The sequence below is a fragment of the Larus michahellis genome, chromosome 3 (genome assembly GCF_964199755.1).
Source record: "Larus michahellis chromosome 3, bLarMic1.1, whole genome shotgun sequence".
NCBI classification, from domain to species: domain Eukaryota; kingdom Metazoa; phylum Chordata; class Aves; order Charadriiformes; family Laridae; genus Larus; species Larus michahellis.
In genome coordinates, this window is record NC_133898.1 from 103,478,206 (window position 1) to 103,500,632 (window position 22,427).

The following is a 22,427-nucleotide window of genomic DNA, read 5'->3' on the forward strand; positions in this document are numbered from 1 at the left end:
ATACAGATTATTTCAGGATAGGTCCTAAGAAATCCACTTTTATTTGGGAGGAAATAGGACATGGAGGTGCCTTATTTTGTGCTGACAGAGGAGTTGTTCTTTCATAATTGAACCGGCTGATTTTGCCTATGACCTTTTTTTTTCCCCCTGGAGGTGTCTGTCATAGTTTCCCTCAGTTCTTCTTGAATGGAATCTTTTATCCGTAGTACGTTACACATACACAGAATTTTTTACACTTGTCATTCATCAACATCTTTCACTCAAACTCTTCTTGGGCTGAGAAATCAGTCTTCCTTATGCCTAAGATCTCTGAAGGGCTTGACTTAATAATGGTGTTCAGAACACCACTGCAACAGACCGGCACCTTTTAAATTAGGTTCAAAGCATAATCAGTGGAGTGCTGGCCCCCACTTCCTGCAAAATACCCAAATGATTGGATCAATTGGACAGATACAGGATCTTGAGTGCTTTCCCTATTTACCAGTCAGCTCTGGGGTTCGGGGCACAAGAAAGGCATGGACCTGTCAGAGCGGGTCCAGAGGAGGGGCCATGAAAATGATCAGAGGGATTGAACACCTCTGCTATGAGGACAGGCCAAGAGAGTTGGGGTTGTTCAGCCTGGAGAAGAGAAGGCTCCAGGGAGTTCTTCATTTTCAGATATAAAGGGGGCTTATAGGAAAGATGGAGAGAGCCTTTTTACCAGGGCCTGTAGTGGCAGGACAGGGGACAATGGTTTTAAACTGCAAGACGGTAGGTCTAGTTTGGACATAGGGAAGAAATCTTTCTCGATAAGGGTGATGAGATACTGAAACAGATTTCCCAAAGAAGTTGTGGATGCCTCGTCATTGGAAGTGTTCAAGGTCAGGTCAGACAGGGCTTTGAGCTTCTTGATCTAGTGAAAGATGTCCCTGCCCAAGGCAGAGGGTTTGGACTAGATGACCTTTAAAGGTCCCTTCCAACCCAAACCATTCTGTGGTTCTAAAATCGGCTACTGAAACTTGTAGTAAAGTAGTGAACACCTCAGGCTAGCGCTATGGGTTTGGTGGTCTCAGCAGGTAACAAGCCACAGTTCATACTGCTCTGGGAGACCTGAGTTCTATTCACAGCTCTGGATCTGGGTGTCACACATGGTTATGCCCGGCACTCACAGTCTTAGAAAGGGCAGCACACTCAGGAGCATTCTGCTCTGAAACAAAACTCACAGATTGCTTCCCTGATATATCCCCCTTCTGATTTGTTATATGGTATAGTTACAAGAACCTCTTTTTAACTAGTAACAGCTTCTTCTGACTTACCAATTAGAACAGCAAGGTGGATATAGCATAAACAAACAAGAGGATGCTGAACCTCTCTGTGCTTGTCTGTATGTGCTGTTCTCTCTGCATAGTGGGGAAAAGCAGAATTGCATGCTACCTTGTGCTGTACTAAATGAGACAGGAAGAAAAGTTCTTACTCTCCTTTTATACTCTTGCTCTACTTTGCCTTGCAATTTTCTGCCATCCTGCATCACCTTCTGCCAATCAGTTTCTCCCACCCACCAATAAATAGAAGAATGAGAGAGATGACTGCTCTTCTAAAGTAATTTGAGAGCAACAGAAAAAGTTCCACACTTTCCTGTAGAACTACTTTGGAGTAACTGCAACTCTGTGAATTACAGTGATCCAGAATTTCATTAGTACAAGCAACAAGAGGATCAGGTGTAAAAGGCACTGGATGGCTTAAAAATAATGCCTTTCCATAATATGAGTTCTGCCTGAGATATTGCGTAAGTGCTTGACATTGTAGTTGCCAAAATGCCAGAGTTATACGATACTTCAAATAGTAGTAAAAATGTAAGAGCCTTTAAAATGGGGTAGCACTTGCATGTCCCCCCTTGCAGTACATACCAAAGTGATCCCTTCTTTTTGCTCCCCCCAGGGGACGTGGGGGTGCGATTCCTCCGCCCCTGCCCGGACGAGGTGCCCAAGCACCCCGAGGAGCGCCGGTCACTCGTGGAGCCCTCCCCGTCCCACCAGTGGCGAGAGGAGTGCCCACCCCTCGAGCAAGGGGCGCCCCAGCTGTCCCGGGCTACAGACCACCCCCGCCACCTGCACACGAGGCCTATGAAGAATATGTAAGTACCCACGTGCATTCATAACATATGCGAGCCAAACCCTGTGGCTCAAGTACCTCTAGGTTGGAAGACTCCAGGCCAATAACTCCTCTGTCTCCACTGCTTACCCGCTGCTGGTGAATTACAATCTGGGTGATACGGTGTGTCTGCAGATGTGTGTTTTGGGTCATGTGCCTTCATAGAATTGTTCTCAGCTTAGTTTTGGATATGAGAAGGTCGTGCTGGTTAGCTCTCAGGGTATCAGGGTAGAGCAACACAGGTATTCTAAAGACTATTGTAACTGAAGGTCACTCGTTACAGTCGGCAAGTTCTTAGGAATAACAGATTATATCCTTTGTGAGAAAATAAACATTTTTTTTGTGTTTCTGAATCCCTTTTTATTACATATAAATATGTCTATGTATATTTCTATTCAACATTGTGTTACAGATACATAATAAATAGAAATTCAGGTAATTTTCATGAAAGCTGATATAATGACGCATATTTAGCAAGGAGCAGTACCAACTGTCACCTTTTCTTGCAAGGCGTTAAAAATAATTGTACTGTAAACATCAAAGCTTTCAAGTATCCTCATTAATGTTCCCTCCTGGAACTATCACCATAACAACAGATCTCAAGGTATAGGAGAAAATACCATCGAATATGATGTCTGACTTTTTCCAGCTGTGGCAAATCCAAGGGTAAGATGAACATCCCATCCACTCCATAATCCTGTCACTACTCCTAGTGACATTGAGAGATAGAGTATAATTGAGAAGATGCAGTTTTATTCAATTAATGGTCTTCCTAGGGCAGAAGAAAGGCAATTTAAATAGAAATTAATCTTTTTTGGTAAAGCTTTACTCAACCATCTGTATTTATAGAGTAGAGATTAGATCATGGCCACTTCAAACCAGGGACACACATTCTGTTGATGTCAAGAGTCACAACAGAACAACAGCTGCAAAAAAGGAGGGGAAGAAAGTCACTCCATTACTGCACAGTTTCCATCTTTAAATGAGATAAAAGACCTGCTAAAAAAGGAATTCAAAAAGTCTACCCCTCCTTGATAGATCATATATTGTCTGTTAATATCAAAATGTATGAGACCTTCCTTTCTGTGCAGAACTGCGTCTTTTCCTAATCCCTGAATGACAAATTTCAAAACAGAACTCTTGTAATGTAAGATTAAATAAATGGTTTTGTTGTTTTATTTTTTTTAATCTGCAGTACTGATAAATGTCCTAGGGTATTAAGCAGTATTTAGGGAACATTTCTTATGCTTTTTCTGGATGGTAAATGTACAGAAAGCGGGAGTAGAAGTTGAGGCAGCTGTATTATTAATGTTAGGGAAGCATTCCGCCAGTTCCACATTATTTTGAAATGCTTACACTCTCAGGAACACAAAATATACATACAATTAAAAGAGTCATTTTAGTTTGTAATAGATAATTCCAGTAAAAACAAACAAATGTGTTTGTGTTTCTAGTTTGCCTACTTAGGTAGTAGCAAGGAACATATTGCCTTATAGGGCAAATTCAGATGTTTTGGAGATCCTTCCATCTCCTATGTCCTTTCAACATCTATATTCCACAGCTGGGAATATATGGGCTTCCCCTGCCTTGCTTTCATTCAACAGTTTGCAATGAAAATCTCTTGCCATTTTGAAAAGGCTTGTAAGTGCAATCTAAATCATCTTGGTACCTTACAGACTGAGATAATAGTTAAAACACTGTTGGTGTGCAGGTAGAAGGAAAATTTTGCTGTCATGTATCCATAGATGAATTTGTAAAGGATATTTTAGGGGAAAATATTTTAAATTTTGCAGGAAATAATCAATACGGTTTTCCTTTCTAAATAAACCACTAGATCACATATCTGGCTGGATACTAAAAGCAAGTGGCTCTATTTGTTGACCAGCAACAAATGTCATGTGTAATTGTTGTTCTTTCACACTGAATCCTAGAGATGAAAAACTAATTTATAATGAATAATTTATCCAATTTACTTTGTCTCATTTTCTGCTTGTAGGCAACCCACAAGCATATTACAATTTCTTTATATGTTTATGTTTTTCATTTTTGACTACAGTCTTTCACTCCAATTTTTGCCTATATGCAAGCACCATTGGTTTGATTAATTGTGCACATGAATGCAATGTCATTTGTTGTGAGTATCCATATTTTTGATTTTTCTTTGTTCTAATAGAATATAGTCATTTGAACGCTGAGCTGAAAGTGAACTCAAGAAGTAGAATAGGATGACTGCAGCAGATTTTTTTTAAAGGTTTAAACACCGCTTCCTGAAAAAAAAATCTTTAGATATTTACTCAGCAATACTAATCAAAGATTGCATTGACTGTTTGACCTTGAAACATCTAACTATTCAAATCCGTTTGGATAAGCATTTAAAAGTTTGGATCATTCCTTTGTAACTATCCAATATCTAAATATTTTGAGGTTTTCTGATGGCTTTTGTGAGAGTCCATAAAAGCAAATGTCTAAAGGTTTCTCAAGAAAAGTGAAGTTTTGTCATTGTGGTGAATATATTCATATTCAACATTTTGAATGTCAAGACCAACTAAAGGGAAAATAATTTGGAACAAGTTTCAGAAAAGAAGAGGGCTAGAGAGCGAAGGGGGAGTGACACACCTCACGTCTTTTTCTTTACTTGCTTTTGAAACAGATATGTAGCTTTTATTGGGTGCAGCATAGATAGTAACTCAGAAGAACTTCAGAAGACTACCTGTAGGAAGAGGAGGTACAGACATCAGAAAATATACGCCAAAAGGAAAGAAATAGTTACCACATCAAATTTCCTCACTTTAAAAGCAGCTCATTGTGTGTGAATTTGGATGGAGAGCTTAACTAACAGCTGCTGTGCAGCTTCTGAGATCAGAGGGGTTGTCCTGGGTGAGTAACGGTACTGTGCAAAGTGACAAACCTTAGTTCAGTGTGACCAATCTGTAATTCTCCTCTTCTGCTGAAGGAGAGGTCCAACAGAGTGCAGTTCAGAGCAAAAGCTTGAACTGGTCATTGTGAACTTCCCTAAGACGAAGCTTCTTTCACAAAGCTGAACTTGGCCCTTTGTCGTTGCTATCTGAGATACAATTTTACACCTGTAATCCACAAGCACTGCCATACTGAAGATGTCCCTAGCTGCTGGAAGGAATTCAAAACTTATTAAAAAACAGCCTTCTGGACCTCAGGTTCCGGTGGGGGTTTTTTACTGAAAAACACACATTGTGGTTACCCGATAAATGCATTATGGATCATACTCCTGCTGCTTCCACAAATGCAGTACACAAATTAATTTGAATTATTGCTTAATTCTTCTTTCCATGTATAGCAATACATGCCACAACCAGTTGGCAGCAGTGGGTCAGTCTTGAACTTTCCAGGAGTACCGGGTCCTGCATTTCGGTCACAACAACCCCAAGCAACGCTACAGGCTTGGGGAAGAGTGGCTGGAAAGCTGCCCAGCAGAAAAGGACCTGGGGGTGCTGGTGGACGGCCAGCTTAACATGAGCCAGCAGTGTGCCCAGGTGGCCAAGGCGGCCAACAGCATTCTGGCTTGTATCAGGAATAGCGTGGCCAGCAGGAGTAGGGAAGTGATTGTGCCTCTGTACTCGGCACTGGTGAGGCCTCACCTCGAGTCCTGTGTTCAGTTCTGAGCCCCTCTGTACAAGAGGGACAGTGAAGTGCTGGAGCGTGTCCAGAGGAGAGCTACCAGGCTGGTGAGGGGTCTGGAGACCAGGTCATATGAGGAGAGGCTGAGGGAGCTGGGCATGTTTAGCTTGGAGAAGAGGAGTCTGAGGGGAGACCTCATTGCCCTCTCCAACTACCTGAAAGGAGGTTGGAGAGAGGTGGGTGTTGGCCTCTTCTCCCAAGTGAATAAGGACAGGACCAGAGGAAATGGTCTGAAGTTGCGGCAGGGGAGGTTTAGATTAGATATTAGGAAGAATTCCTTTACTGAAAGAGTGGTCAGGCACTGGAACAGCCTGCCCAGGGAGGTGGTTGAGTCACCATCCCTGGAGGTGTTTAAGAAACGTCTAGATGTGGCACTTCAGGGCACGCTCTAGTGGCAGAGATTGTAGGCGTTTCGTTTTGGGGTTTTTGTGTGTGTGTATGGTTGGACTCGATGATCTCAAAGGTCCTTTCCAACCATGAAGATTCTATGATTCTATGATTTACCACAGAGCTGTGTTGTTTCTCAAAGGATGCTGAAAAGCTTGAAGTGGATGGTAGGGAGAGCAGCAATCCCAGCAGGCTCCTCAGGTAGACCTAGTGAAAAGATGGCTGTTTGGGATTTATCAAACAAATTGTGTAAATTAGGTTCATACTCGACATTAGATTGGGCAGAGATGTTTTGACTAGAGAGAAAGGTACTGGAATTGCATTTTAATTGCTTTTTTTTAACTTACATCTTATGCAGTTGGGTCTGAGGTATTAGTCTTGTCTGTTAGACAGCTGATGTGCTATCTACAGATCTTACAGAGTTTCTATATCAGTGCACCAAGATAGAAAACGGTAAATGAAAATGAGTTCAAACATTGTTTCAGTCCTGCGTGATCAACTTTATTTGCAGGGCCAATGGGAAGAATGCTTTTGTGCCATTTTTTCATTACAAAGGTTAAGATTTCTTTGGTTGGACATCTACTGTTATCATCTACTCAAAAAATATTAAGGTATCATCTGGTATAATATTTACAAATTGACAGGAGACTTCTGGAGTCTTTACTCAACAAGAATAAGCAATTCTAAAGGCTAAGATCTTGACAATTTATGAAACAGCAAAAAGACAATAAATGTGACTGATTGAGGTTCATGATTTATACAGAAGTGAGAGCGAGAATGCTTGAATAGATCTGCTGGAAGGAACGTCCCACTGAGCCAATAAAGCCAATGTTCAGCCCAATATATTTTAATCTCAGCATCCAGACTTTTTCACTCAAGATTAAAGATGAACATTTGAAGGTGCTTAGCCCAAATATAAACCAAAAATACCGTGGTTTTCAGACCTTGTTTTGGAAGGCATTTGACTCTGGAGCTGTATTTCTGCTAGTAATGAGCTGTGCAGTGATATTTTTCTTTACATTTTTTAAGAACTATGGTGAGCCTTCCTAAGAGGTCTAATGTGAGTCTAGAAGCGACTTAGCGCTTGTCTGCTTACCCCAGATGCAAAGAATTACCGAAACAGAATAAATTTGGAACTAAAATGCACATTGCTTTTATATTTTACTTGCACTTGCATTTTTACCTCTGAATAAGAAAGGAGGCTTTTTACTCCTGGATAAGAAACGGGACTTTTGCAGAGAACGGCACTCATCTTAGTATGAATACTTAGATGAGCTTCTTGTATTTACGAAGAGATACGTAATTCGTTTGCAAGAAAGAGGCCAGTCTGTCGAGACACTGAGAAATTGGTACAGCTCCTAGGTCTAGGACAGCCAGATTAAAGAGCAATTTTAAATGCAAATATTCTTTCTCGCTTCTCATTTCACTGATCAAACCAGCCAAATGCAGCTTTTAGAAAGTCACTGGAAAAGAACCACGCAGTAAGATAGATTGTGCTTTTAATGTCATGCTGTTCTTCCTCTCATTTCAAGCTATTTAAAAGGAAAGCAAATGCCACATTCAACTGTTTATTCTAAGCTCAATGGTTATTTACATTTTTCAATAGTTTTCAAACAAACTGAAACAACTACGCTCATCTTTATTCAGTGCCAACATAGACAATGAAAAGAGTGACAATAAGAGGCATTTTGTCACACTTTAACATTTTAAAAAGAATAATCAACATTTACATGCGACTGCGATCCCCAAAATTGTGGCTGTGGAGGCTTTGTTTAGTATTTTAAACTGGAAATCAGGGCTTTTAAATTCATTCTATCTGCCACTTCTGAATGTAGATGGAAACTGTGTATAAAGACCTGCACTTCCTCTTCATGGCACGTTTGCATCTGTGTTAGTGCTTTAACAAATATGTGAAAGTGAGTAATTGGTACTTGATTCTGCTACATTTGAAGTCCATTCCTGTAATCCCAGTAGGACATTCTCAGTGAGAGTGAAGCCCGGACAACTAAGAAAACTTGTTGCAAACCTTAAAATAGTGAAATATATTGGATATAATGGGTATAATGAAATATAAATTGGATATAATGACGGATATAATTGGATATAATGGATATAATGATAGTCAAAGGGGATAATTGTAATTTTTTTTCCAAAATTGATATTTCCAAGTTTTAAGATGTACCACTTATTTATTTCTGTGCCTCTTTTGAATGAAAAAAAAAATCAATGAAGAATGTACTGAGACTAAAGAGCATTTGAATAAAGCTGGAATTATAGACATGGGAATCTGCATGGCTGAACAACATATTGATTAAATATGATTGATTACCTATTTATGCCCAAGGCATTTAGAAAAAGAGCTAAGCTATACTCAACTTACATCTGCTGTGACTTGAAAAATCAAATTTTATTTTTACCATAGTGGCGATAAACAGGATAATGTTTATATTATCTGAAAGACCCTATTAGCCTTAGAAAAATACTGTGAATGATGGTTTGGCGAAGGTGGAGTGGATTTTTCTGTTGCTTATTCAGACTTTGGAGAATTTGGTCTGTCAATAGTATAAATATATTTATTGCAAAAAAAAACCCCAGCAACATAAATAAAAAATTAAAGTAGTAGCAACTTTTTTGTGTTTTTCTAAGAGCAAAACCCACAGTCAGCATTAAACCTTCAGTGTCTGGGAACCTACAGCTCTGGAGTTTTTTGCTTACCTGTGCAACTGTAGTTTGGGTCTTATAGGTGATATCTGAATAAATCTGGCTTGCCCCACGAAACCAAGGGAACTGTCCTGGGAACAATGCCTCAATAAATGTGAATACTGTTTTCATCAGATTTATCACTGCTATGAATTTCTTACAAATTAACAATGTGCTTTAAAGCAGACTTTATTATATCGTTTTCCTGATTTGTTTTGATTTGATTGTAATAATCATAGTTATTCAACTTTACTCATAAAATACATAAAACTCTTAACACCTACTTAGAAATGCCACAGAAAGATTTTGTGGACAATAAGCTTTTCTGCTGTCCTCTTCATGTTCTCCTTACTTGGCAAAAATAATTCTCTCCTTGACATTGGTTACCAAGTTTTCAGTTCAAAATTATTTTCTATGCTAGACAGAGTATGAAAGAAAATGCTGATGCAGCTGTACATGTTTTAGTATTATACATGATGTTAATGCAACTACAACCTAATAAATATTTATATTTGTTATATAGAGATCTAAGTAAAGGGCATCTCTCAACTGATCATCCAGCCTTCATATGGTCCTTAAATATTCATACTGCGTGCAGTTATATTCATAAGATCCCACATAAAAAATACATGGAGTATTCTCCATAGAGACAGAATTTGTCTGCATCATGCAATGCACCATTTGATCATTAAACAGTGTGATTGTTCATGAGCTTGTTGCCAAAAATACTTGTCTACCCTCACTTGGATCTGTCAAAACTTGTCACTTGGCTATTTATCTGATGGAGAACAGTCTTGGTTGGTACAAAATGACTCTATAGGCATTTGCTTGCTAAACATGTTCACGTGACTGTATCTCCACCCGTGTTAGGCTTTTCATGACAGATTGCAAAGTGAGTTATAAACTTATTTTTTTTGTAAAAACTCATGCAGACCTTGAGAATTGCTGTTAAAGACTTGGGACAAGTCCAATTTAATTAGAGTTGTTGAGAGTTTGTTTACTGTATGAATTCAGCTCAGATGGAAGGCTTGCGTTTTCTCTTTCAGTACTCAAAAGTTTCTTATCCAGATTTAGTCCACCGAGGTACTAAAAAAGTTAAATAATTTTGGACTGCAAGGTTTATCGTGACTGGTGAGTTCCCGGGGAGCCAGGCATATATAAACTCGGTGGTAATGAGAAAAGCTCAGTGCAGGCTGCTATTTCTTGCGGACTGGTAAGCGCGGAGACTTCAGCTGTGCCAGGCAATTAGAGAAGCCGTGAGCTCTGGTTTCAGGAAAGGCTCTGGGTGATGAGATGCCACAGTACTTAACATTATCACACCCGCCTTGCCTCCAGAGTACCAGTCTTACTCATGTGTTTTTCACTCTACCCTTTTGGTAAACTCAGGTTAGTGACTTTTTGTTATAGTAGATAAACAGAGGGCTCTTTATATCAGTAGATTTCCTGCAGCTGAGTACTTCTGTTTTCTGTATTACCTTTATTTATTAGGAATTTTCACTGTAGCTAAAACATGAGCTTTATTAATATAGTAAAATGCACAGTTTAGGAACCGTTTTATATTAATTGCAAACTTTTATGTATTGTTCCAAAATAGTATTTTAGTTTTACTGGAATTTTAAGGGGACGTATTTAAAAAAAAATACTTCCTGTTGCAGGAAGCTTTCATCAGAGTTCATTTATGTTCTTCATACATCTGTGACATTGTCCTCTTGCAAAACATACTTCTGCATGAAACTGCAGAGATACATATTTAGCGACTTCACTTAAAGACAAACATTGCAGAGCGCAGTTCCGTTTCATTCTCTGGCTGATGGGCCTTTTAGCCGGTTGCCTCTATCCATACACTTAACACTTACTCAAGATAATTGAAAAAGAGGATTTGTATTTGGTACAATAAAAGGCCTGAAAAAGTAGTCTTACATACCTATAATCTTTTTTCCCTCATTATGTTCAGTGTATTTGCAACTCTGAATTTCAGTTATACACAGGAAGAAAAAGGGTTGTGCTAGGTGAATTATCTCATGTATTTGGGTGCTGCGGAAGCACCTGTCCAGCAATATGCCTGTTCTTTCTGGGTATTGAAGGGAAGCTCAAATATATATGTAAGCCTAGATTCTCATACACATAGGAATTCAGATATATATACCCCGTGCGCATATTGTTACAGACAAAGCTGGCTCAAGCTGTGCCTTGGATGCCAGCCATCTGCAGACACACAGCAGCAATTGCTTCCCCAGAGGCCGCGTGTGAATGTCCCGTTATCTGCTGCTTTTGGAAGGAGGAGGGTTTACGACTCTCCAGCTGCCTTAGCATTTACATTAAATCTTTGCTTGGGTATAGAGATACATGCTTACATTCTGATACGGATACGTGTATATGTTATCTATAGCTGCAGCACAGAAAAATGTGATCCATTTCTTCCAGCACATCTGTTTATAAGGACTTTATATTGCACAGAGCTCCTCTGCAGCCAGCAACGTGCATGAGTAACTGTGCAAGGAATCAGTCCAAAGGATCAAAGAAATAAAATTTAAAGCATATATTTTCTGTTTTAATAATAACAATTTTGGGAAAAAATGTAGATATAGAAAATAAATGCAGAAAGGAAAAAGATACTAGCAAATATTTAAAAGAATAGTTTACTTGTATAATCAGATGGACTGGATGAAGTACACATCTTTCTTTCCATCTCTAACTCCTTCAGCAACTGGTATTTAGTGGTATTGAAGTGACTGGGAAATTCATACAAATCCCTCTTTGTCAGATAAATAGGTCAATGTTGTCTCAAATATTCTCATTTTTAAAACAGTGAGATCAGTTATATTTTATCAAAGGTGCAGGCTTAGTGTAACTCTTTAAACTGTAGCAAAACTGTTGAGAAAATTGATCTTGTTCTGAAAGACAGTACCTTGAGTTTGACCTATAGGGCTCTTAAGAGGGTGTAGCAGTCACTAGAAGAGGGAGATGCGGTATAATGGCTCCGGGACAATAAACTAGAAGACTAGAGATGAAAAATGTTATTTCTCCATACAGACCTTTTTTTTTTTTTTTTCTGATGAAATTATGGTTGCCTGAATTTTAATAGCTTCTACAATCGTTATAAGTGCTGTTACTCATAGACAGCTAATAGTTCTCTTTGGCTACCTGCCGTTGTTTTGTAGCTCTTGGTATGGTGTAAATATCTGTGGAGTGCAACATCTGAAATCATAAAGAGTGCAGTGTTTGTTAAGTGAAATTAGATAAGTAAATAATTCTTATATATCAATATCATAAGAATACATTAGTATCCCAAGGACACTCTTGCAATCATACCCCCGTACTACATTATGCAATACAGTAAAAGCGCAGTTAAGTATTTATCAAAATCAGTGTATCCGTCCAAGTGGAGGGCATAACATTATATATCAGTTCCTAACAAGGTGCTTTAGCTGCAGCCTTGGTGTTCATACTCTCCTCCAATTCTTCTGGGCCAATTAGTGAGTTTCTGTAATGAAAATATTAATAATCCTTTAGATAATTTACTACCACCAATATCACCAAATGTCTGTCAGATGCAAATTATTTCAGTCTGAATGGGGACAGAGCAACTTTGTTAGAAACCCCATATCATGTGATAGTTTATTTGGACTTTCCAGTCCCCCGATTGTTGCCTCTTACCGTACACCCTTGAAATTTCAGACATCCAGATTTTTAGAAAGCTGAAGTTAAAAAAAACCCAACCAGATATACTAAAAGTGAGTCTTATTTTGGGGCAGTATATAAATTCATGGAGTGTTCTGAAGTATTTTAATATTTTAGTTTCTCTTTCCCAGTATTAGAAACACACAGCTTTTTCCAGTTTCCTTTTTTAGTTGTTTTTTTTTTCAAAAAAACCTTAAAATAATAAGTTATTAACACAATTTATTAATCTTTCTGAGGACTGAACTGTAAAACGGGCAAGCATACATTTGAACGGTGCACATTTGGGTATTTTAAAAATAGATTATCAAATTCTGATGCTGCACTATTTTACTCGACACTGGATTTCCTGTAGCTCGACACTGGATTTTCACATGTAGCTCCTGCACTTGTCTTTATCGAGACTCTACATGCATATACCAGTCCTCACATATGCTGCAGTTGGGAGTTTTCGGGGGGGGGGGATTAAAAAAAAACAAAACCCAAACATTTAAAAGAAGAGACATTGAAATTCAAACTGTATTTCTTTCTATTTTACCAACCACTTATCATCAATCATTCTACTTCGTGGATAAACACTGCCTGTACTATTTAACTGACATGCCGAATAAAAATGTGTGCTTGTTTCTTTTAAAATAAATCTTATTTTATGACTAGATGATTCCATTTTTATTACCTGTTTGCACATTCTTGCAAAAAATGGCTTCAGACCCAGGTTTGGTTTGCCTTGGTTTGCTTTTTCCTATGGTATGTAAAAGCTTACCGTGTTGTTTTAATTTTATTTAATTATCAATAGTAATAAAAGAATAAATGCTTTTAAACTGAAACAGAATTTTGGAAAATGTGATTTCCAGTTATTTTGACAGAACTGCATCAGTTAACTAGATGGTACGCAAATAAAGAAAAAGGATTATAAACAAATAAAAGTAAGTCGAGGCTGTATAAATAGGGCTGTAGGGGAGATGCAGAAGAGACGTGTGCTTCATTGCAAGTTAAATTTTGCCAAATTTAAATGTGGACACTGTAGCTGGGAGAAAAAGAAAAGAAAAAATGCAGTTGCTGAGTTTCAGTGCATCTATCAAATAAATTAGAAGCCACAATACTTTGGTCATTTTTCACTTTCCCTGAACAGCTGTTTCACTTTCTTGCAAGGCCACCCTTCATGCAAACACCCTAAACAAATAAATCCAAAAATTCATTTGGAGCTCTTCTAACTTATTTCTCTTGAGGTACCTATTATAAGTTGCCATCTTGGAAAAAGCAGCAGAAGTGGCTTGTATGTGGTAAACATAACACAGAGCAAGAAGAGAAAAAAAAAAAAGTCATTTTCATTGTGTTTTATTCATTTCACTCAGGTTTCAGTTGTTTATTTTCTAAGGCATAAAAAAGTGATTTGTCTCGTATTTGCATAGTCTTACTGGGTGTAGTAGTGGAGTATAATTACAAGTGAGGTTACTACATCAGTTGCAGCTGTAGTCAATAACTGTGTGGCTGAATCAGTGGTTCGTATGTGTACCATTTCTACTCCCATGCACAGTGCTATATGAAGGGAAGTGACAGTGTTCTCCTCCTACAGAAACTGTTGCAGCCCGGTGTTGTGGTATCCACTTGAGTAGGGAGCATCGGGAAGGATACTTTAAATCGCTAAAGGCAGAGGAAAAACTGAAAGTCAGTGTCTCACATCTTGGATGAATGAAATGCTGGATAGAAAGACAGTGAAAGGACTGCTTTTACTCTACTCTTCCAGATTTCTTTTTAAAAGAAAGACTTGACCTCTTGCATAATTCCTACATAAATAACGTGCACACTTCGCCACCAGAGAGGTCTCAGTGCTTGGAGCAGGACTTGCCGTCCTGCAACCCAATGACACCTAAATCTTGTCGAGGATCAAGGTTTATGCAAGGCTCTCTTTTCACCCTTTCCAAGGGGGCAGCTAAAGGGTACTAAAGGGTTACAGCACTGTGGGTACCATTCTTGGGTACCATTCTTAGTTATCTAATTTTTCTGGTACATCATACGAGAAAGTGCATCCATCTTGGATGTCATTAATTCCAGTGTGGTTATTTTGCTTACCCAGGATCCAGAAATTTAAGATCCTAAATCACACAAAGTTTGCAAACAAAGCAGGCTTCTAAGTCCATAAACTGCTTCTGAAAATAGGACTTAAATTCTAAATAACTTAGCTTATTTGTTTTTTTACCCACCATTCACTTTGTAGAAAACTTACCGGGAAAAAATGACCCTGGCTTTTTTAAAAAAAATGTGTTCTCTATCTGCTTTGATGAGTCTATCACCTTCCTAGGAGGAAGGCAGACTACAATGTGGCAAGGAGGCAATACTGTTTTGATAGTCTCTGACTGAATGAGGTGAAATTCAATTTTGAAAGAAAAGACTTTTAAAGGATTTGCTTTCTTTCGTCAGGACCTCAGTTGAGCTGTGTACAGAGCACACAGTCATTTGTTGTTTGTGTTGGAGGAAGGGAATTGTTATGAAGAACTAAGCTTCCACTCTGTTTGGAAACTACCAACTCATCCATACTTGATCAGAATTTATCTCTTTGGGGATAAGCAAACAGGTCACTGGATTCAGTCTGAGAAGCTGTTTAACATTCTGTAGAGCAGAAGTAATTAATGAAAGCTGAAAGATGTTAAAATAAACTTTCCAGCTTCAGTAAAATGAGGCTTTTCCTTCCCTACTTGGGGGATAATCTTGTTGTTGAACATTTGCTTTAAAGCTGTGTACCCGTGTTGCCTTGGTACATATGAGTGTACAAATTTGTATGACTTAGATGTTGAGTAGCTATGATATAAATCTAGAACATTATTTTGGGGAGGAAATTAGCTTTAGTTATTATTCATGTATTTCCCATCCTCTCAGAATGATGCATACTGACATTATAATTTGTTTGTATAATTTGCTCTGCTAAAAGTGCTGGTTAATTTTACGCTGTAAGTTTTATTGCTGGAGGTTGTCTTCTTGAACTGTCCTGAGATTTGCTGACCTTTGTAGAAAAAGAAAATAAAAAATCCAAGGATATACTTTGTTTCTAAGTTCAAAGCATTATGAACCTAATGTTTATTTATATCCTGAAGCCTGCTTGATGCATCCTAGAATTTTATGACTGCTTTATCATTTCCTTATTAAGTAAAAGAAAATTCTGTAAGTCAACATAAAAAATGCTGTAAAAAAGACCAAGTGTTGCTGTAGCCTACTTCATCTGCTGAGAGGAAGAGAATATAGAGGCAAAGAAAATGAACACCAAATTAACAAAACCAGCAGGATTCTTAGGATGCATACAGGTTTGCATAAATGATCTATAAGTTGTCTCATCACCATGGTCCTCAAGCCTGCATATTCAAAAAAAAAAAAAAAACCAAACCCAACAAACCAACAAATACATTGGTCTTTTGGAGATAAGGATACTCAGCATTTTGTGTCGGCAGGGGGTCATGCAAGTCTGTATTCCATCTTCTGAGCAGAGTTCAGAAGTATAAGCAATGTAATAAGTCAAAAATCCGTGAATGCATCACCGTAAATCCAGAGTGGCTCTTCTGAAAAATCAGATGGAGATCAAAGCGAGCACAGTTGTATTTCTAGGTAGAAAATTAGATATTCCAAGAAAATTACTGCTGGATTGGCTGAAGCAAGCTTTGGTCCCCTGAGATACTTTTGGTTGGGCCGCCCAGCAAATTGTCAAAAATGTTACTATGTCTTATTCTTCTCAGTGGTATGCTTAAAAATCTCTTCCATCTGAGAGCAGCAGTAACAATTTTCAGACCTTACACAATCAATAAGGAATTAATGTAAAGCAGAGGCAGTTTTTCATGGATGGAGTTGGAAGTACAGTGGGCTGAAGCTCCCAGGTGTTGCTGTCCTTACTCTCGTAGGTAGCTAGAGGTCAAGAGAAGGGGGAATCTGAAATGCGTGCAGTTATCTTTTATTGTGCATAGGCTGAGGCCGCAATAGAAGCCATAAACTTCAAAGTAACATTTCAGTATGTGCCAAGCAGGAAAGGACTTCCCCTGGGACTGTGGTGCAACCTGCTCCTTCAGTGTGATTCCTGGACAGACCCAGTTAGCAGGAGCAGGGTGTGTCTCTCAGACAAAGCACAAAATGTAATAGATTGCTTAAATATTAGTACAATCCAGCTGTAACGTCTTTATTTATTTATTTATTTTAATTGATATAGTGCTTCCAGGTTTTTAGATCAGCAGTTTAGCTTTAAATACGCCTAAAGCAAATCACAAAAGACAAATTGACTCTTTGGATTAGAGTTCTTTGTCCTTTATAGTCCTCGGAGGGGTACAAGTACAGATAAATGCCCAACAAAAAGCCTTGTTTAAATTTCAGTAAGGAGCTGTCAAAGATACAGGAGCTATCCTTTACCAGTCTTGGAGAAAAAAAACTCATCATGCGTAATCTTTCAACTAAGAGGCTTATTGAACACAACAGGAATATAAAGATTATTCCGAAGGGTGCCGGCCACTGTATGAGTTGCCCTTGTGATTTACAGCCACAATACCGTGCCCTGCATGAATTTCATGACATAACAATCTGTCAGTTCTCGAAGCTATAAAGTCATCTCTTGGGGATAACTGAGTCGGCCTCACATTGATGGTCATTTCAGGACACGACTATCATTTCATTACTTATAACAATAAAATGGTGATGTGATTTAAAATGTCATGCTTTAGGTATAAGACTAACAATCCTATTAAACTATAATATAGATGATAGATATTGTAAGATACTGTAAGTACTAACCTAGTCTGAAGTAATGTATCGGATCCATTTCAAAGTGGATAGATAGGAACTGACAAGGGCCTATAAGCAGCTTGGAAAAGAAATGGGATGTTATAACCAAGTTATTTAGTGAGATGTTAAAAATATTCACAATAATTTTCACTCGGATATGGAGAACGAAAGAGTTCAATCATCTTCATCTGTGAAGTGCTATGATTTTATTTATTCGTGTTTATTTGATGACTAGAGGGTGGCTAATGTGACGCCCATCTACAAGAAGGGTCGGAAGAAGGATCCGGTGAACTACAGGCCTGTCAGCCTGACCTTGGTACAGGGAAAGATCATTGAGAGGATCATCTTGAGTGAGCTCTCACGGCAAGTGCAGGGCAGCCAAGGGATCAGGGCCACCCAGCACGGGTTTAGGAAAAGGAGGTCCTGCTTAACCAACCTGATCTCTTTCTATGACCATGTGACCCGCCTTCTGGATACGGGGAAGGCTGTGGACGTTGTCTGTCTGGACTTTGGTAAGGTCTTTGACACCGTTCCCCACAGCATTCTCCTGGAGAAGCTGGCGAATCATGGCATAGACAAGTGTGCTCTTCGCTGGGTTAAAAACTGTCTGGATGGCTGTGCCGAGAGAGTTGTGATTAATGGGGTGAAATCCTCTTGGCAGCCGGTCACCAGTGGTGTCCCTCAGGGCTCAGTTTTGGGGCCGGTTTTGTTTAATATCTTTATCGATGATCTGGATGAGGGGATTGAGTGCACCCTCAGTAAGTTTGCAGACGACACCAAACTAGGTGGGAGTGTTGATCTGCTTGAGGGTAGGAAGGCTCTACAGAGGGACCTGGACAGGCTGGATCGATGGGCCAAGGCCAACTGTATGAGGTTTAACAAGGCCAAGTGCCGGGTCCTGCATTTCGGTCACAACAACCCCAAGCAACGCTACAGGCTTTGGGAAGAGTGGCTGGAAAGCTGCCCAGCAGAAAAGGACCTGGGGGTGCTGGTGGACGGCCAGCTTAACATGAGCCAGCAGTGTGCCCAGGTGGCCAAGGCGGCCAACAGCATTCTGGCTTGTATCAGGAATAACGTGGCCAGCAGGAGTAGGGAAGTGATCGTGCCTCTGTACTCGGCACTGGTGAGACCTCACCTCGAGTCCTGTGTTCAGTTCTGGGCCCCTCTGTACAAGAGGGACATTGAAGTGCTGGAGCGTGTCCAGAGGAGAGCTACCAGGCTGGTGAGGGGTCTGGAGACCAGGTCATATGAGGAGAGGCTGAGGGAGCTGGGCATGTTTAGCTTGGAGAAGAGGAGACTGAGGGGAGACCTCATTGCCCTCTACAACTACCTGAAAGGAGGTTGGAGAGAGGTGGGTGTTGGCCTCTCCTCCCAAGTGAATAAGGACAGGACCAGAGGAAATGGTCTGAAGTTGCGGCAGGGGAGGTTTAGATTAGATATTAGGAAGAATTCCTTTACTGAAAGAGTAGTCAGGCACTGGAACAGCCTGCCCGGGGAGGTGGTTGAGTCACCATCCCTAGAGGTATTTAAGAGATGGCTAGATGTGGCACTTCAGGGCATGCTCTAGTGGCAGAGATTGTAGGTTGTTTGGTTGGACTCGATGATCTCAAAGGTCCTTTCCAACCATGAAGATTCTGTGATTCTGTGATTTAAGATTCCAAAGTTGTTTAGATAGTGTACAAATATGAGACACAAACATGCGTCATTCTCTAAAAAGTTTCTATTATGCGTAAGAATTTCCTGTAGCGATATTCTGGTCCTTAATGTCATCAGCAAGGGGACTGAGTGCCTTACAGGAGCACGTTAATGAGGCTGATTCTTTTAGATACAAATCCTTCCTCACATTGAAGTCTACTTAAGGATGAACATCATTTAAACTAGTTGTATCTGATTGAGAACTTGTATATGTTTAGAGAAGTTATTACGTTTTCTTTGCAGTTAGAGAGCAGGAGAGAATGCTTGTGATAGCTTCATGTTGGAGCTCACTCCATCATCTCTGACTGGTCCCTGAGGAGTTTATGTCTCGGGAACAGGACAAGCTTCACCTTGTGATTTACAGCTGCAATACCAGACTCTGCATGAAAGTCATGACATAATTGTGCGTTGGTGCTAGGAGCTGCAAAGTTTTAACTCCTTGCAGAAAGTTCAGTTCTTCCTGATAATGGAAACTTTCAGCTAGCCTTCAATTGGCATAAGATCTTTGAGATTTTTCAGCCCAATCAGTATCTGGAATATGAAAATCAACAGCTTTGTTGCTCTCTAGAGAGAGAAAGAGAGATATAATGTGTGTGTGTAGATGTTACATGTGGTAGTAGTTGAGATTTCACTAAGAACTGATGCTTTTATGCAGATATGCCATGCTGTGGCATCATATACCAGTGCTCAGGCCTGTGCTCTCACCCTGTTTAGATTAATAGTGAATAGTGAATTAATAGTGGTGGAGCTTAGAAACTATGAAGTTCTCAATTATACCTACTCCGAGTGTACTGATGGCTATGAACAGGACGTGTTAGACTGTCAGATACACTTGTAATAGTCTTTAACAAAGCCACAAGAAGTTCTTACAGAAGCATAAATTCTATTGAACTTTTCATTTTGAGACAGGTTTTAATAAAAGTTATTATACAAGAAGTAGTTGGGAATGCGATGAAAATATACTCAGGTCTCTATTCGCAAATTGTCTTAATATTTTCTAATCATTGAGGTGCTTCCTGCACACCTGCACTTTCTGTGAGTCATATACTCTGCACGTGGGGGTTATTAGCATAATGACTGACTATTTTAAAAATATGTTTATATTAAGTGCACAGATTTTCTTTTTTGGGCAAATAACCACAATATGGATAATGAACAATTTGTATCTGTAATTAATTTTTTAAAAGGCAAAAGAGAAACTGATAGTTATACGCTTCACATTTTCCCCTGCAAGCTTACTGCTACCATACAACTTTTCCTTCACCGTAGATTTCTGACAGTGAAAATACAAGGGTATATTTGTTTCAGTCATCCCCTAGTAATATTGCTGATTCATGCCGATCCTCTTGATCTACTTGGCCTGGATTTATTCTTGGTACTGCTGACTTTACTAAAAAGCCATTTCGTGTTGGGTGTGAGAGAAAATTCAGTTGTGCCGCAACCCTCCGTTTTGTATTCTTCAGATTTTTGTTTCCTCTCCTCTGTTCTCACCCAGAAGCTTTCTACTCCAAATTATAGATGGTGCCTCTTTCAGCTTATCTGGTTTTCAGTATCTTGGATCTAAGCTTTGAGAAGTGGAATATAAGATACAGAAGTCTCTTCTGAATCCCTGACTTATGTCTGCGAGTTGCAGTTTATAGGCAGTATGTCGTCACTGTCATAATGAATGTGGTATTAAAAAGCACATTCATCTTGCCAGAGGAGACTTTTTCAGCAAGGTATGTAAGAGATTCTACAAATAGCTCTTGGTATCAAAGGAGCTTACAGTGAGAAGAAAAATAGCCCCCAAAACAAATAGACCTTTCATATTTGTTCTTCTTGATTATTTATCCAAACCCGTAGAATTAACATTGTAGTTATCACGCATTATTTATACGGCATAATAGGCATTTTGCAAACATATATTAAAGCAAAGCCTGGGCCAAGATATGTACATTCTAACAAAGTGTGGACTGGTGGCTGAGGGCGGGAAGGGCAAGTGAAAGCTCACTGCTATTGATATGTATCAGGGTCCAGTCCTTAAGCAGTTCATTTTCGAAGGATGGGTGGTTGAAAAGTTGATACAAAAGAGCCAAGAAATTTCAAACATCTTGCAACAAGTAAATCCAACTTATGCATGTGACTTTTAGTCTTCAGTTTTTAAAAAGCCTCTTAGGAATTAACGTTTTTAAAAAGTCTCTTCCAGAAATCTGTTCATCAAACACTGGGCCCAAAGTTGCTTTATTCCTGTATTTTAAATTGTGGTTTTGCTTTGAATTAAAGACAACTCTCCCTATCCCCTGAACTTTCACAGATCTTAAATCTAAATTGAACAGAAGCTTTTTTTGGTTCCAAAAGTCTCTGATTATAGTCAAAATCATTAATAAGGAAAGCTAGCTGTAGTGAATTAATAATGGTCCTAACTTCTGAATATTCCTGTAGAATTTTCTCTTCTTGCACTGAAATGAAAGAAATGATGTAGGTTAATGTCAACACCGAAGTTATTTCACAAACTGTTTTCCCCCAGTTGCACTTTAGCTAGATGCAAAAAGTCGTACTTTTCTGTATGAAAATACACAAAGGTAAACTCATTAAGCAGCAGAAACCTAACAGAAAAGTTAGTCATCTTTAATCTGTACAACACTTAATGTTTTCAGTTTACTTGAAAGTCAGGTCTTTAGCTAAAATTGCATAACAGAGTAGAAAACAAATGAAAGGAAAGGAACATTGAAAATATTGCTCAAAATATTAAAAAGCAGATTGAGAATTTGGGCTTGGATCTTGGGGAGTGAAATCTTCAACGAAGAATAAGATTTAGAATTCGAAATCAGGATGTCCCAGTCTTCAGTATTTGCCCCGGACTTCAGCCTCCTCATATTTCAGTCAATACCACAACAGCCCACGAAATGAGTCATTAAAAGGAAAACCGTACAGAAGAAGGTGGTTTGTTCATCAGTCGTTTTGGTGTGTTTCTGTAATACTGGCAGAGAATAAATATCATTTATATGAGAAACACTTGCTCCCAAATCACTTAGTATTCTGTACGGACTTATTATGCAGTATTATCAAATCACATTAGATTGCATAAACTTTTCTGCAGTGTAATCAAATGGAAAAAAATGACAGATGCAGTGCATCAGATTAGTTTCACAAGAGCAGTATTTATATCTTGCAAGCAATGACATATGCTGAAAGCGATACTGTTTCCGGCTTGGGAGGCAGCACTGTTTTTTCCTGAGAAATATTCTGTTCCCTAAAACTGTAGCAAACAGATATTTCAAGAAGTGTACAGTTGCAAGACTATCTCAGACTGGTTTTGCATACATAAAAATTATGCATTCATTGAAAATTAAAGTGTTTTGAAAGAGAATCGGCAAGATTAAAATAAACGTCCAGACTGTACAATTTTCTAGCATCTAAAAGGAAATTGCTAGAATACATCTTGAGTA

At 39.0% G+C, this 22,427-nt stretch overlaps 1 protein-coding gene across 2 annotated transcripts in view; it reads left to right on the forward strand.

The window, feature by feature from the left end:
* Window positions 1–22,427, forward strand: part of KHDRBS2 (KH RNA binding domain containing, signal transduction associated 2) — a 614,534-nt gene that overhangs the window by 465,698 nt on the left and 126,409 nt on the right. For both annotated transcript variants that reach the window (XR_012586331.1, XM_074581525.1), the window contains exon 6: window positions 1,918–2,113. Coding sequence is in view for 1 of the 2 variants with exons in the window: in XM_074581525.1 (XP_074437626.1) it covers window positions 1,918–2,113 (196 nt within the window). In the remaining variant the exon portion in view is untranslated. The remainder of the gene's footprint in view (window positions 1–1,917; window positions 2,114–22,427) is intronic.